Genomic DNA, 13,943 nt, shown 5'->3' with positions numbered 1-13,943 from the left:
ACCATAATTTTGTGGCTTCAAAGCGGGACGCTTTTGACATATGACGTCACAATAACATTTTTATCGAAAACAATGAAATAAATAATAAACAAGATCACGAATTCTTCTTCAAGAAGTACCGGTACGCTACACAGCAAAAACAATAATAAGAACATGCTAATGTTCGTGTATGGCTTCTATGCGGTATGCCTATGCAGGATGACTGAATGCCAAACCGGGACGTTTGGCCGACCGATCGGGACGCCGGGACAAAACGTTAAAAAGGGGGACTGTCCCGGCTAAAACGGGACGTATGGTAAGCCTAAGTAGTCGTTTAAAATTTTTTGAAATATTTTAGCTTTCGCCGAAGTCAAACCTTGATGCTCTGTCTTTGGCTGCTGCTTCATAATGATAGGTGTTACGTCATTAACGATTAGGCAATGTTTACAAATGTCATCTCAACAACTGATGCTTACAAATCACGTGACCTTTGTTGGAAATAGCTCAGATTACTCTTAACGACTGTGAAGTTGTCTCTGATGACGACTGATCCAGATGATAGATGATCTGATTTTGTTCCATCCGTAAATCGGTTTTGCTTCTAAACTCTTTTCGACAATTTAATTCCAAATTTCTGAAGAGATAAGTAGAATGCTTTGTATGAAGAGCGATCAACTTCTCCGTAAAGTTTAAAGTCAAATTCCATTTTCACTCGGATCCGCACATGGCAACGTACATGGCAACGCACAATGCAATGCACATGGCAACGCACAATGCCAGAATAATCCATACATGTAAGATTCTTAACAACAAAATCCTCGGACCGGTATCTCTTGCAGAAAGGAGTTTTATATTTTGGTGTTATTGCTTTTACGCGTGTCCTTTGGTTTCCATCGCTTCCCAACTAAGCGCAAAAAGGATGATTGTGAATGGACGTTTTTGGTATGAACATCGAAGGTGGAAAATACAACAAAACAAAATAGTACTTATGAAATCTCTTCCATTTTAACCTGGTTAATTTTAACGTTACATTCCCACAACTGTTTACACCGGAGATAAACTCACGCTGTGCAATAAAGCTTCAGCGTAATATGCGAATGTTCCATTAATCAACCAATTTTCCAAAGCTGCTAATCACACGCTTCTACATTTAAACAAATTGATTTCAATTTTTTCTGCTTGCACGACTGTTTATACTTATTATAGCTTACATCGTTTGTTGAGGATTCGAGTTGAAGGCACATTCAGTTAAGAAATTAAATTAAATCCATTAAAATGTTCTTTGTTTGTTCTTTTCATAACATTTTTTCCATTGTGCTTGTAGTGAGGTCATTTTTTTGCCACTGATGTTGCCACTTCACCCGCATCCCCGGCTGGCGCCTTAGTTCCAGACGTTGTTAGGTGGCTTAAGGCCGTTAACTTACATATGGGGTCGGGGTTAGGGAAGGGATTAGGAAGGGAGGGTGGGTTGGGGTAGGGTTTAAAGGGTTTAGAGTGGCCCATGGCCGAGGGATAGGACAAAGAGCGGCTTAAGGCCATTGATTGTTTTAAAGTGGCTTATGGCGTTGAATTGGGTTAAAGGTGGCCTAGGGCCGTGGATTAAGTTTAAGCGGCTTATGGCCGTGAATTGGACTAGAATGGCTTATGGCCGGGGATCGAATCTGGAACCTCTAGCACCGAGTGCAGTGTCGAAGGACGCGGGCGAAGTGGCAACAGCATACAACGATAACTTAACGGATTTAAAGGAGCATCAGATTGAGGTTCTTGAAAAAGGAAAAGTAAGAGAGAGGGGATTCGAACCGGAGACTCATTGCACCAATGGACTTTCAGCAGTGCTCGAGCTATGCAACGGTGTGAGCAAATGAAGTTAAAAAGATATATAACCTACAAATTGTTTTCTTTTAAAAAACCTATAGAAACACTTGGAGTTCAAGTTTATACGCCGAAATGGACTTGCAAGGTATATACTGTTGTAATGTTTACGATCTTTTTCCTTTTTACCGTTCTCACTGGTTACTACAGCGCTATGTAACATTCAGTAAGCTTTGCCCGAAGGTGAAAACCTTTGTGTCCTATAATAATCAAAATGGCAACATTATCAGTTAGCAATATATATAGACAGAAATTAAACAAACAGCAGAAGCACGCCGTTTGAGAAATAACAACCTTCTCATTAAGTCAGAAGAAAAACAATATATATATCAATTCAACCATCATCGTTTTATAAATTTGTCATAAATTGGTGCCCGAGTAAGTTCGAAATTGCTGAGTTAGTTGCACATTGAACGAGAAAGAATGTTACCAGCTATTTATGAAGTTTTGATGATCAAGTTTCAACAGCAAGATCAGCCAACTACGAACGCTAGTCAACGAGGAAGCTTTCAAGAAATTCTATCTCCAATATAGGCAACAGGACCAATTCGACAGCAACAGCACTAATGACATTGATACCTGGTTGATGTGATGAAGTTTTGATCGCCTAACTAACGTGTTATACATCTCCAAGAGCATGAGCAAACTATTGTATATATTTTTTACGCATCAAGAAACAAAGTCCACTGGACATCGCAACAAACTGCATATCTCTACCGCGAACAAGGCTTGCTACAGCCGCAGAACGACACACGCAGACGTGATCGCTCATTTTTTTACCTTCGACAGGCAAGGGAATGCGACACTTCTGTCAGCTTATGTCTCATGTTTTGCATTTCAAGTGAAACGGTGTATCGATATTTGTTATATTTACCGAACTCTGTCATTGTACTGTACTAAATTCTTGTTTTAATGTCCGTGATAAATATTTTAATCAAAGACATAATTTTGTCGAGTAAAGGTTGCCTTCAATTTCATTTCAGGCAAGCTTTACTCTGGGTAGGTAGGCTATGTGACGATTACGTCACGACTCACGAGTTGTTTTTGAGATGTTTGAAATTTAATTTAGAATCCTGTAATTCAGCTGTTTACCAGACTTGAGTTTTCCTTAATGACGTCAGATAATTTCCTCGCTTGAACTGGTGTGTTACATATAAATACTGATGTAATGTTTTCAATCTTTCCTTTTTTCATGTGATCGATTTCACTGGTTACTACAGTGCTATGTAACATTCAGTAAGCTTTGCCCGAAGGCAAAAGCCTTTGTGTTATAATAAATAAAATGGGAACTTCATAATTTTGTAATTTGTATAGACAGAATCAAGCAACTAACAGCATAGTCACGCAAATTTGAGAAATGAAAACTCATCCATCGAAGCAGAAGTAAAACAAGTTATCAACCATCAACCGTCCTCGCTCATATTCAAACAATTACCGCCAGCATTCGCGGTTTTTATGACAGATATGTTTGTTGTGTAATACGTCACACGAGTAGTAGACAAGCGAATTAAAATTTGTCATATGAGTATTTCACCAAAAGTAGGTTACGCAGCCCATATAATTTCAAGATGGGCGGTTAGGAGAATTGATTTGCAAAACCTTGATTTTGGTTATTTAAGGTTTACTTAAAGTTAGATTTAGATTACTATGTTAAAACATTTAAGTTAGGTTAACTAGAAACTGTGAAGAAAAACTTTGAACTCACGATTTTTTCGGTGAAATAGTGGCAGCTAACTTCATAACGTTGATTGCTAAAATGCTGACTACTGTTTGCACATTACACATTAAGAGGAAAAGAAAGGCCCAACTGTTAAAGTACCTGTTAAAAGTAAATCTCCCAGCTGTTTCGTACACCTGCAAGTCGTGCAACCATTGACATCCTCCTTATGTTCATCTTTGCATTTTTTGTCGCATTCCACGTTGGGGCATTTACCTAAACCAAAACTGGTTTAAAATAGAATCAACCAACTAAAAAATTACATCCACTTTTATATTCGGTATTATTTAACAAATGAAAAATTTTTTCGTTAGCAATCTCTGCATGAAATCAACTTAAAAGGCAAAGAAAAATTTTAGTTATTACTTTTTGAACCAAAGTTCTTCATTTTTTTCGAACACTTGCAGGTCAAGCAGCCATTGCCATCTCTTACTTGGAAAATCGAATCGAAAATCGAAAATCGAAAACCTCTGATAAAGGACAAATTAATTATTATCAGATTTTCGAACCTGTTTTTTCCGCGATGACTGGAACGGAACGAGTGAAGCTGAAAAGAGAAGATGCAATTGAGTGCAATTGGTTGAATAGCGATTAGCGATTAGCGTAGAGAGTGCTATGATGACTTATCTCCGTCAACCTTCCACGAAACAAGGGCGAACTTGGTTGGAATCGAACCCAGTACCTCTGCCATAGAGTCCATGCGCTTCTGCGTGTTGCGCCATTAGCTTGACTGAAGGCAGAGTGGATAATTTGCAACATATTTTGGCAAACAAAAGCAATGTACAATAGCAAAAAATCTAACAAGAGATCATGTTGGAATGATTTAGGATTTGTATGAATTTTGCATGGAAAAACTAGAAACTGGCAAAAATTTACACGAAGTTCTTCCTTTTTGATATTTTTTTGTATATTTAAGTTCTATTCGTTTACCGTCTTATATACAATAACTTCACGTGGTCACACATTTCTTGCTTCAGGCGCAAGGAAGCGCTAATTAATTCAACGAATTGCGAATATCTACTTCTGAATCACATATATGGACAGTTACAAAAAGGTCATTGTAGCCTAATCTAGCAGCAGATATTTGTTGATGAATTGTTTTAACCAAATTTAACGTTACCTGCCATCATCAGACTAAACCAAATAACACTTTTTTCGTCACGATCGAACCGGGCGGGAATCGAACCCACCACTTCAGCGTACATGTGCTTTAAAATAAAAGCCTTTTGGCTGTATCGCAAATTTGGCCTCCTGTTATGACGAAGAGGGCGGTTAGTATTGTAACGGAATTTTCTCGCTCCGTTCTGCCAGGCTGTACAACGGCTGGCCTCTATACAGCCAAAAGAAATACTCGAAAGGTTGCTGTGAACGACTTTTATTTTAAGACGGTACTCGTGCAATTACCAGCAAATGCAGCTTCATGGCATAACTGAGGCACAAAATCCAAAGTACTTTGAACAACACTGACACAATATGTTAGTTTTCGACGTTACCTGGCTCACAGGCGGCAACATCGCAAGATAATTTTGTTGCGACTCCGGAGAGCAAAGCTAAGCACCAAGGCCATGAATCATCTGCTTCTGGCGCCCGGCAATAATTTTCGGTCAGTCCGGCAGAGACAAATTTTTCCAGAGTGCTGCGAATTGACACAACTTATCCCATGCTCGATTACGTGCGAATACAAAGTAATAAAAATATGGTAGGGCTGTAGTCACTACTCAAAAATACTCGATAACATTAATCTTTAAACGCTATTCTGGTTTATAAAATCACATTTCAAAGCTTTGTACATTCTTGAGCAATTTGAGAAAGAATTTTGTGTCAAAACTCACGTATAATCATGAGCATGGGGTGTCTGTGAGTCCCAATAAAGACAGCTGGTGAACGTCTTTGAAACTGTACCCCTGTAAAGTTGTGGTTCACCCAACACCACACAACCACGACTACCAGTCGATGCGGGTATAGAGGGTGGGGTATGGGTAACTGGGGCAACCGGAAGAGCAATTGTACCATCTGTTGAAATGCAAAATTCAGATGATAAAACTTTAGCAAGAAAATAGGCTACAATTTTGATTTAAAAAGTATGGTCCACCTGATGCATGCTTAAAATGTTAATCCAACATAACCTTCCACTATCTTAAAACTTGTTTTAAATGATGTGTAAACTTTACCGCCGCATTCATTGGTGTTGCATTCTTTGCTTTGCACTACGTCACCGATGCAGGAACCTTCACTGATGGCTCCTCGAATACAAGTTCTGGTTCGATATTTGAAGCCTCCATCACATGTCACTGTGCACGCTGACCAGTCGGAGTAGTCGGACCAATACGCTTCTGCAAAGTCATGTCATGACAAAATTAACAAAACACATTGACTAATTTCATATTCACATAATAAGGAATTTCTGGTGAAAAAAATGAAACGAAATATTTTCCACTGACGATTTCAACTATAGAGACTCGTTGAGACACCACTTATCATAAACAATGTCTTATTTACCTCGTATTCAAGGGTAATAAAACTGTCCGAGTCATAGACCAATAAGGTACGTTAATATATACGCTTTACGTCATAAAAACTTGTTAATCTGTCAACGAACCATTATTCCGGCATTTTGGAGGTGCGCAACGTTTTGTCCTTTTCTTCTTAACAAAACAAACAAGACCATCGCTGTTACCCATGTTACGGCAGTAATTCTCACGCAAGTCAGCGTTTGGATAAGTATCGATATTTCTGCAGATACAGAACTCTATAAAATTTGATGTTCTATTTGGGTGTTGCTCTGGACAATTTCGCTTACATTATTGTTCTTTTCCATGGGATGCACGTCGCACCAGTCATTGCAAAAGCAAGGGTCCCTCTGTATGCAGCAGGATCGTTCTTGTTAAAGCAATCATTGCCATCATCTGCAAATTTTTAATCGACTCAAACAATAAGAAAACACAAGATCGGGTTTAGTGTGATTGATTCTTACACGGATAAACTCAGCCTTTATGAGTAAATGATTGTTTGTCGAATAAAAACCCGTAACAAAACAGTTGCACTTGTAACAGAGGCTTTCAACAACCTGAGTTTCATACATTACGTTTCTCACAATGACTGAATTAACATTACATGATCTTGGAAGAAAACTCTTGGAATGCAAGTCAGTTAGCTTGACCCTTAAATCTGTTTCTGCAATCTATAGTTTTTCTTACAGGTCGGACAGCTTGGTTGAAAGCACATTTCTTCTTCTATTGTGTCTCCTTCGCAGTATTCACTGCTGCAAGCCCTCACACGATATCGATGTCCGTTGTTTCCTTGCACGCACACTGCATCACACGCTGACCAGGACCACCAGGTCTGCCAGTCTCCTGAGAACAAACAAGTCGGTGGATGTGATGTTCCTAGCGACCCATTCCTGCAAGAAGCACAAGTGGATTATAAGATGTCTTCACCTGATGCAGGACGACTAGCGCAGGGGACACGACAAGGAACGCTCTCCCAATATTCTCCAGGACATTGAGCAGATCCAACATCAGCTCCGATGCAGTGATGAGTCCTGAAAAGAATATTTGTGTCATTATAAATATCCAGGTGGGATATTCATTGGAAAATTGCTAAGGTTACGATAAAAGTAGTGAGCCATTAGAATGATTAGATGATTAAAAAGTCATAAATTTGTAGGTTGGTGTCAGGTAATTACGCCAGACATTTCATAGTGAATTAAAATTACGACAAAATTGTGCTGGTGAAATGAAAGCTACTGTTATTAATCAATTACGAGTAAGAAAAAGAAAATCAAAATAAATAAATAAAAGTAGCTGATATAGAAAACCTACTGTAATATAGATTTTGGTGCTCCTTGTGCTACTGTAGTTCATAACACATATAAAAAAGCTTGGAATAAAAATAATGAGCAACTATTTTTATGTTGCACCCACCTGTACTGGTACCCACTTCCGCAAGTGGCTCTACACTGCCCCCATTCCGACCAATCAGACCAGAAACCACGATTGTTTCTGGGTGAGTGGGGCGAGAAAATTTCTCGGACTAAAAGAAGTTGATCATTGCTTAGTGTTGGGTCATACTCATTTCTCATGTTATTGATACTTAAACGACTTTAGAAAATGTTTCTGAATTTAAATTGTTGCAGAAAAACTTGAATTAATTACACTCCACACTTTACTTAAACTTACTTGTAACTACAAATGCGGATTTTGGTTTTCCGCAAAACAACTTGGGAATTTTTTGAAAACTTTTTATCAATAAAAAGATAAAAGTGTTGCAAAACATTTATCAACCGGAACCTGGATTGTCACAAATTGGAATGGAGCAGTATTCCCATTTCCTTCTCAAGTTCGTGCTGTAGCACCATGGCTTGTTCTTGAGATTAGGATTACGACAGTAGTTATTCTCTAAACCAGCTCCAGTTATGTGAGATGGATCACTGTAATAAAATTAATGAAAGCTTTTTACTGAAAACGTATGATATTCCACGTACCAAACAGAAAAAAAATTTCTGAACAAAATTAGAATTCATAGCAACATAAAGGTAAAGAATTAAACTGTGGTACTAAGTCTTCACAATAGAATCAAGTAAAAATATTATTTGTAAATATATATCATACAGTATGCTCTTGTAATGCAACACGACTTTTTACACGAAACTTAACTCACAAATAATGAGAATGTGGTGATTGGCGATCCCATCTCTGACAGGTGTACCCACTTTTCGTCACTGAAGCTGTGCCCCTATAACTTGCCCCTTGGTCCAGAGGGTGCATGCAGTCTGTCGTTTCCGGAACTTTCCGTAAACCTTTGCAGTTATACATTGCTCGAAGCTGTAGTTGGTCCTCACGAGAAAGCATGATTCTTTGATTGACCACAGCTTTTCCGGTTCGTCTGCAGGTTGAAATGTAGTATTTGAAAATAACTTTGGAATTAAGGACATTAATAAACGGTAAAAAATAGTAATTTTAACATTGTTATACATTCAAAAACACATGAACACAAGTGAGTTGATTACGTCAAAGACTACAGTAATGTCTTGGTAACAACTAAAGGTAATTATCTGATAAGTAAATTTGAGCATGGTCAGCAACGCAACTCACACATTAGTTAAGGTTGGTTTTCCATTCTTAGAGAACGAGTAGCCATTGTAGTGCATGACAGATTTATAATCATATGCAGAGTTATACGATTCAAGAACGGACGAGCTTATCTTGAAAAAGTTGTCTTTCTTGTCTGGCAAAATTTTAATAAAAAGCAGTGAAATAAGTAGTTTTTCAGTCAATACAAAATGAACATCACAAATCTTGAATGTATTAATATTAAACTTGGTCAAAAAACAACTGTGCAATTGCATGTGATCTATAACATTGGTAAACTTTTCATACCAGCAATATAAAAAAAATTTCTTTAAAGTGTAGTAAATAGGTGATAACGTGGGGTGAGTAGGTTAAGGAATAACGAAAAATTTTCCAACACAATACGTTAAGTGCACAGCTGGATATAAAATGTCATGTGGTACAGGACATATAAATTACACTTGACAGTGTTATTAATTGCTTAGATAATGTTAAAAATCGAATAATCATGCTAAAACTGAATGAATAAAATCTTTACGTGAACACAACCTGTTAACTATACCACTGCCCAAGCCTCAGTTGTGGGGCTAGTCTTCAAGTGTTTTCTGCTCACATTGCGTTGTTTAATCCGTTTTTTTTCGTTATTTGTGGTCTTTCCTAAGTATGGAACTGTTCACCAGTAATTATAACAACAATTATAATTACCAAACTTCTAATGCATGAGTCCTCAACCTATGGGTCACCGGGCATTTCTTACAAGCCTACTTGGTTTTGTTTTTGACGTAGCTTTCTTGAAACTGCACAAAAATGTTTATTAGTTGTCAAATTTTTTAGTTCTTAGTCATCAACCAGCAAAGCCATAACCATTGTTAAAAAATCTGTGACGTTTTTAATGAGCATTTGTTGTGTCATAGTATGTTTTATGACGAAACACCAAAGAAACAATGCACCTTTTCTTGAACGGGTGGTGCATTCAAGAAAGTCTTGCTTGAGCAAGCTGGACGAATATGTTGTTATTATGTATTAGTATTTAATGTTTTGCTTGCAACATATCATGCCATGGTATCGTGTATTACGATTGTGCGTGATTAAGTAACATTTTCTGTCTGTTTGAGGAATCACAGTTAATTGCAGTCCTTCTATTTTATGGTATAGCAAAATGTTGGGTTGCTTGCATCCAAAATGAAGAAAAATTGGGTCGTGTTTAAAAAAGGTTGAGAACCCCTGTTCTAACATATGGAAATTATTTTAACAACATTCCATCATCACCCACCAGATTCAATGTTCCGTTTTAACACTTTGACAAAATCATTCCGATCGCTTCGTGATTGTTCGTGCCAGAATCCCAATGCATGCATGATCTCGTGCAGGATGGTTCCTACGCTCTGACATCCGTCGTCAATAGAAATCTTTCAAAAGTAAGTAAACTAATTTAGTGTTCGATGGATCAATTCAAGTCACTGAAGAGAGCGTTTATGATTTGAGTTTCATAATGGAACACAAGCAATGAAGCAAAGATACATTATAATACCCAAATACCCGAAAGGTTTCAAAATATAACAGAACAGTGAAGAAAGATAATGTAAATAATGTAAACTTGTGAAACCTTTTCACCTTCTGTTTACCACCTTGCCTCCCAACGTAAGACCAACATCCTTCATCAACAATGAAATACATCTGATTTATGTCTACTTGGGTTGCTGGCTGGAACTCTAAGCAAGTCAGCGCGTTGAGAATTGAAATAGCTTTGATAATGTTAGCTCGGTGTTGAGGCCGAGAATCTGGGATTAGCATGAAAATGAATCAACCAAGTGCGCGATAAAAAATCAAAATACTGTGACCTCCAGGCCCCGACTTACTCACCGGAAATATGTACAGTACACTTTAGGTCTAAACAATCAGTGCCTTAAAATTAAATCAAGATGAAAGAGCTGCTAACTCCCTAACAATTTTGAAAGCTTTTGACTTACGTATGTCATCTGAGTAATTGTAGGGGATTCTGTAATAACCATCAGCTGTGACATCTCTCGTCCATTTTTTAACAACAGATGATGCAGCTCTTGGGCTACCATCCCCAGACTTTTCCTGGTCATCTATCCAATTAATTTGTGCTTCTGAGTAAGCAAGAAACAAAACTTTTATTTTGGAAAACAATTCAAAAGTGAAATAATCTACCAAAATATTTGACTAGCATCAAATAATTTCAAAATATATAAAATAACATAACAATGTTGCTTAAATTATTTACCTTTTCACAGATAGTATTGTACTAACCAAGATAGTGATTGAAATGCACAAATTTGCCCGGTTTGGGTCATAGCACTTGGTTAAAACCTTTTAACTTATTGTTATTTGTTGTTAGTGATGTTATCTTACAACCCTAACAGCTTGTAAATATTATTTTTTGTCAAACAGTGTAGTAGAATTACACAGAGATTGTAATGCCTCATCACCGCAACTGCATGCTTGGAAATCTCAAACCAATATGGAAAATAGTCTAATTAACTAGGCTATGTTAAGTTGATTCACTAAACTTCATAGAGTGAGTATTTCACCAAAAGTAGGTCACAAAAAGTATATTTCAAGATAGGCGGTTAGGAGAATTGATTTGCAAAACCTTGATTTTGGTTATTTAGGGTTTACTTAAAGTTAGATTTAGATTAGAAGTTAGATTTAGATTACTATGTTAAAACATTTAAGTTAGGTTAACTAGAAATTGTGAAGAAAAACTTTGAACGCACGATTTTTTCGGTGAAATAGTGGCAGCTAACTTCATAACGTTGATTGCTAACATGCTGACTACTGTTTGCGCATTACACATTAAGAGGAAAAGAAAAGGCCCAACTGTTACAGTACCTGTTAAAAGTAAATCTCCCAGCTGTTTCGTACACCTGCAAGTCGTGCAACCATTGTCATCCTTTTCCTTATGTTCATCTTTGCATTTTTTGTCACATTCCACGTTGGGGCATTTACCTAAACCAAAACTGGTTTAAAATAGAATCAACCAACTAAAAAGGTATCCGCTTTTATATTCGGTTATATTTAACAAATGAAAAATTTTTTCGTGAGCAATCTCTGCATGAAATCAACTTAAAAGGCAAAGAAATATCCTAGTTATTACTTTTTAAACCAAAGTTCTTCATTTTTTTCGTACACTTGCAGGTCAACCAGTCATTTACTTTTCTCTTTTTCTTCTCTTAATCTATCTCTTTCTTGGTACTGTATTTTCTTGAATAGAAACCGCGGCTACTATTTTTTTATTTTTGAACGTTTTGTGCAGCTTCTATTCGAGGGCGGCTTCAATTCTAAGGCGGCTTCTATTTTTATTACGTGAACGTTTTTGTCTTCTAATTGGTGCTCAGTGGGCATTCAAGTTTTTCTACCATAAGTAGGCTACTAGTAACAAGTAAACGGAAACAGTAAGTCAGCTGCAATTTTATTGCCTCTTTTTGTAAAACCGCTTTTCCGACAGCTGCTATTATTGTCGCATCTGTGTAAAGCAAACAAAACCAAGAGGAAACAATTACACTCCATATTTACACGCTTGCAACCGCTAAACTAAATCATTAAAATCAAATAATCACAAACTATAGCCTACCTGCTTCTGCGTACAGCAACACGGTGATAAGAAAGACCACGATGTAAAAATATAAGTGCATGCTGCACTAGAAGGTAGTTCTTACGACCACTCTCTACAAATAAAATAAGATTTTACAAGTTAAAGAAGCGAAACTTTCGACACCTTCTGATACTTTCACAGTCTAAACTTGTTTTTTCTGTATTATTTTCTTTACGTTGGATTTTGTAATCTGCGACATAAGCTTGACGGTTTTGATATATATCAGTTTAATTAAATTACAAACAACCAAACTTGACCTTCGTTGTTTCACGCGCCACACAAATCGTTGTTGTTCACTTGTAAGCCTTCGCGCATTTCCACTCGACGTGGTTATATAAGTCAGTTTACTGCATTGAACTGGTTTAAGACCGCTCTGGTTAGTTCCACATATTCTATTTTTATATTACCTGCTTTAAGTTTAACTACCACCATGGGTTATGGCCATTACAAAGTGCGTGACTTCATATCCTCCAAGAAATTTTTGAACTTTGTTCATTGTTTATTATTTTTTGTTAAAGCTTATTTAACGCAACGACCTCTATTCACATTCTCTATATTGACAGTGATAATTACAGTTTTAAAGCTTTTTCTAAAAAAAACACACCGAATACATCATGCATCGCCCTGTAGAAATGCCCATTTTTTTCACTTATCAGTTATCACTCTCACAAATTGTTGTTCTGTGTTCTAAACCCATCGCTTAATGTTATTTAGCAACGGTAAATGAATCGTAGTGTAGGGCAAAATGCGCATTAGTAGTAAAGAACCCAATTTGAGTCTGCTGTAGCAGTGTTTGTAATTTCTATGACAAACCTTTTCTCTGTTGTCTTTAACCTTGCAGCCGTGAGAGATGCTTCTTACCTTTTGTAGATAGAGTTAATTTTATATTTTAGTTCGCTTGCTTTCATTTTCAAGTGCAAGACATTGCGCACGCGATCCTTTTTACTTTTTTTAAACATACAAACTTTGGAGATATATGAAATATACTTATTAGTGCGCATGTGATTAAACATGGCTGGCTAGTTGCTACATGCACAGTAAGTAGAATGCATCAGTGAGCATAATATGAAGCTAGTAAAACCGAGTCAAACTTGCGTTATGCAACAACCCGATAGGCTACAGCTAAGGTATGCGTGTAAACAACTCGATAGTGGGGTGTTGATATTATATTGTACAAGCAGTTTCACGTCATGACCATCAAAGCTACTTTTACTTTACACGTGTATAGAACATTATCTAAACGTGTTGCTTATCCCTGGCGAAGTCTGAAATTAACTATCAACTTATATGTACGTATATACAGCACATAAAAGCAAAAAATTGAAGATCGTGAAAATTTAGAGTTAACATGCCGATATGACGTTGAGGCAAATGTTATTCATCCAACGTGTTAAAAATTGTCGTTACGTACCTCCATTTGCTGCCTCGGTATGGATGGATATCGATAGAGTTACATATAGCAGCTCAGTGTGTCATAAAATTTGTAAATACAAATTGAAATTAAACCGGTTCATTTCAAGCAGTAAAAGCAAGCCGTATCAGGACAAATTTGTAGCCGTTTGTTTTTTATTAGGTAGCCTAGAGAGTTAAATTAAGCTACACAACCAGCATTGCCTTTTAAAATTTTGAAACAGCCATCAGTGGAAGTGCACGTTACATTCTTTACAGTTAGACGAAGCCAACGGCC

At 37.1% G+C, this 13,943-nt stretch overlaps 1 protein-coding gene across 2 annotated transcripts; it reads right to left on the bottom strand.

The window, feature by feature from the left end:
- Window positions 1-4,182: 4,182 nt before the first annotated feature.
- Window positions 4,183-12,297, bottom strand: LOC143471219 (apolipoprotein(a)-like). Of its 2 annotated transcripts, none has more exons than XM_076969619.1 (16): window positions 12,236-12,297; window positions 11,494-11,610; window positions 10,608-10,751; window positions 10,252-10,418; window positions 9,911-10,046; window positions 8,662-8,794; window positions 8,228-8,452; window positions 7,858-7,997; window positions 7,492-7,600; window positions 7,006-7,109; window positions 6,766-6,921; window positions 6,369-6,474; window positions 6,168-6,301; window positions 5,740-5,901; window positions 5,401-5,581; window positions 4,183-5,204 (listed from the first exon to the last, which is right to left on the bottom strand). In XM_076969619.1, the coding sequence occupies exons 1-16, from the start codon at window positions 12,294-12,296 to the stop codon at window positions 5,045-5,047; spliced, it is 2,235 nt and encodes a 744-aa protein (XP_076825734.1). In that variant the 5' UTR covers window position 12,297; the 3' UTR covers window positions 4,183-5,044. The 2 variants fall into 2 exon arrangements, with proteins under 2 accessions (XP_076825734.1, XP_076825735.1); XM_076969620.1 differs by lacking the exon at window positions 12,236-12,297 and adding an exon at window positions 11,759-11,852.
- Window positions 12,298-13,943: the final 1,646 nt, after the last annotated feature.

Source organism: Clavelina lepadiformis, chromosome 9, assembly GCF_947623445.1.
Source record: "Clavelina lepadiformis chromosome 9, kaClaLepa1.1, whole genome shotgun sequence".
NCBI lineage: Eukaryota > Metazoa > Chordata > Ascidiacea > Aplousobranchia > Clavelinidae > Clavelina > Clavelina lepadiformis.
The sequence above is the reverse complement of the archived record's forward strand: the minus strand, read 5'-3'. Positions and strand labels throughout refer to the sequence as shown.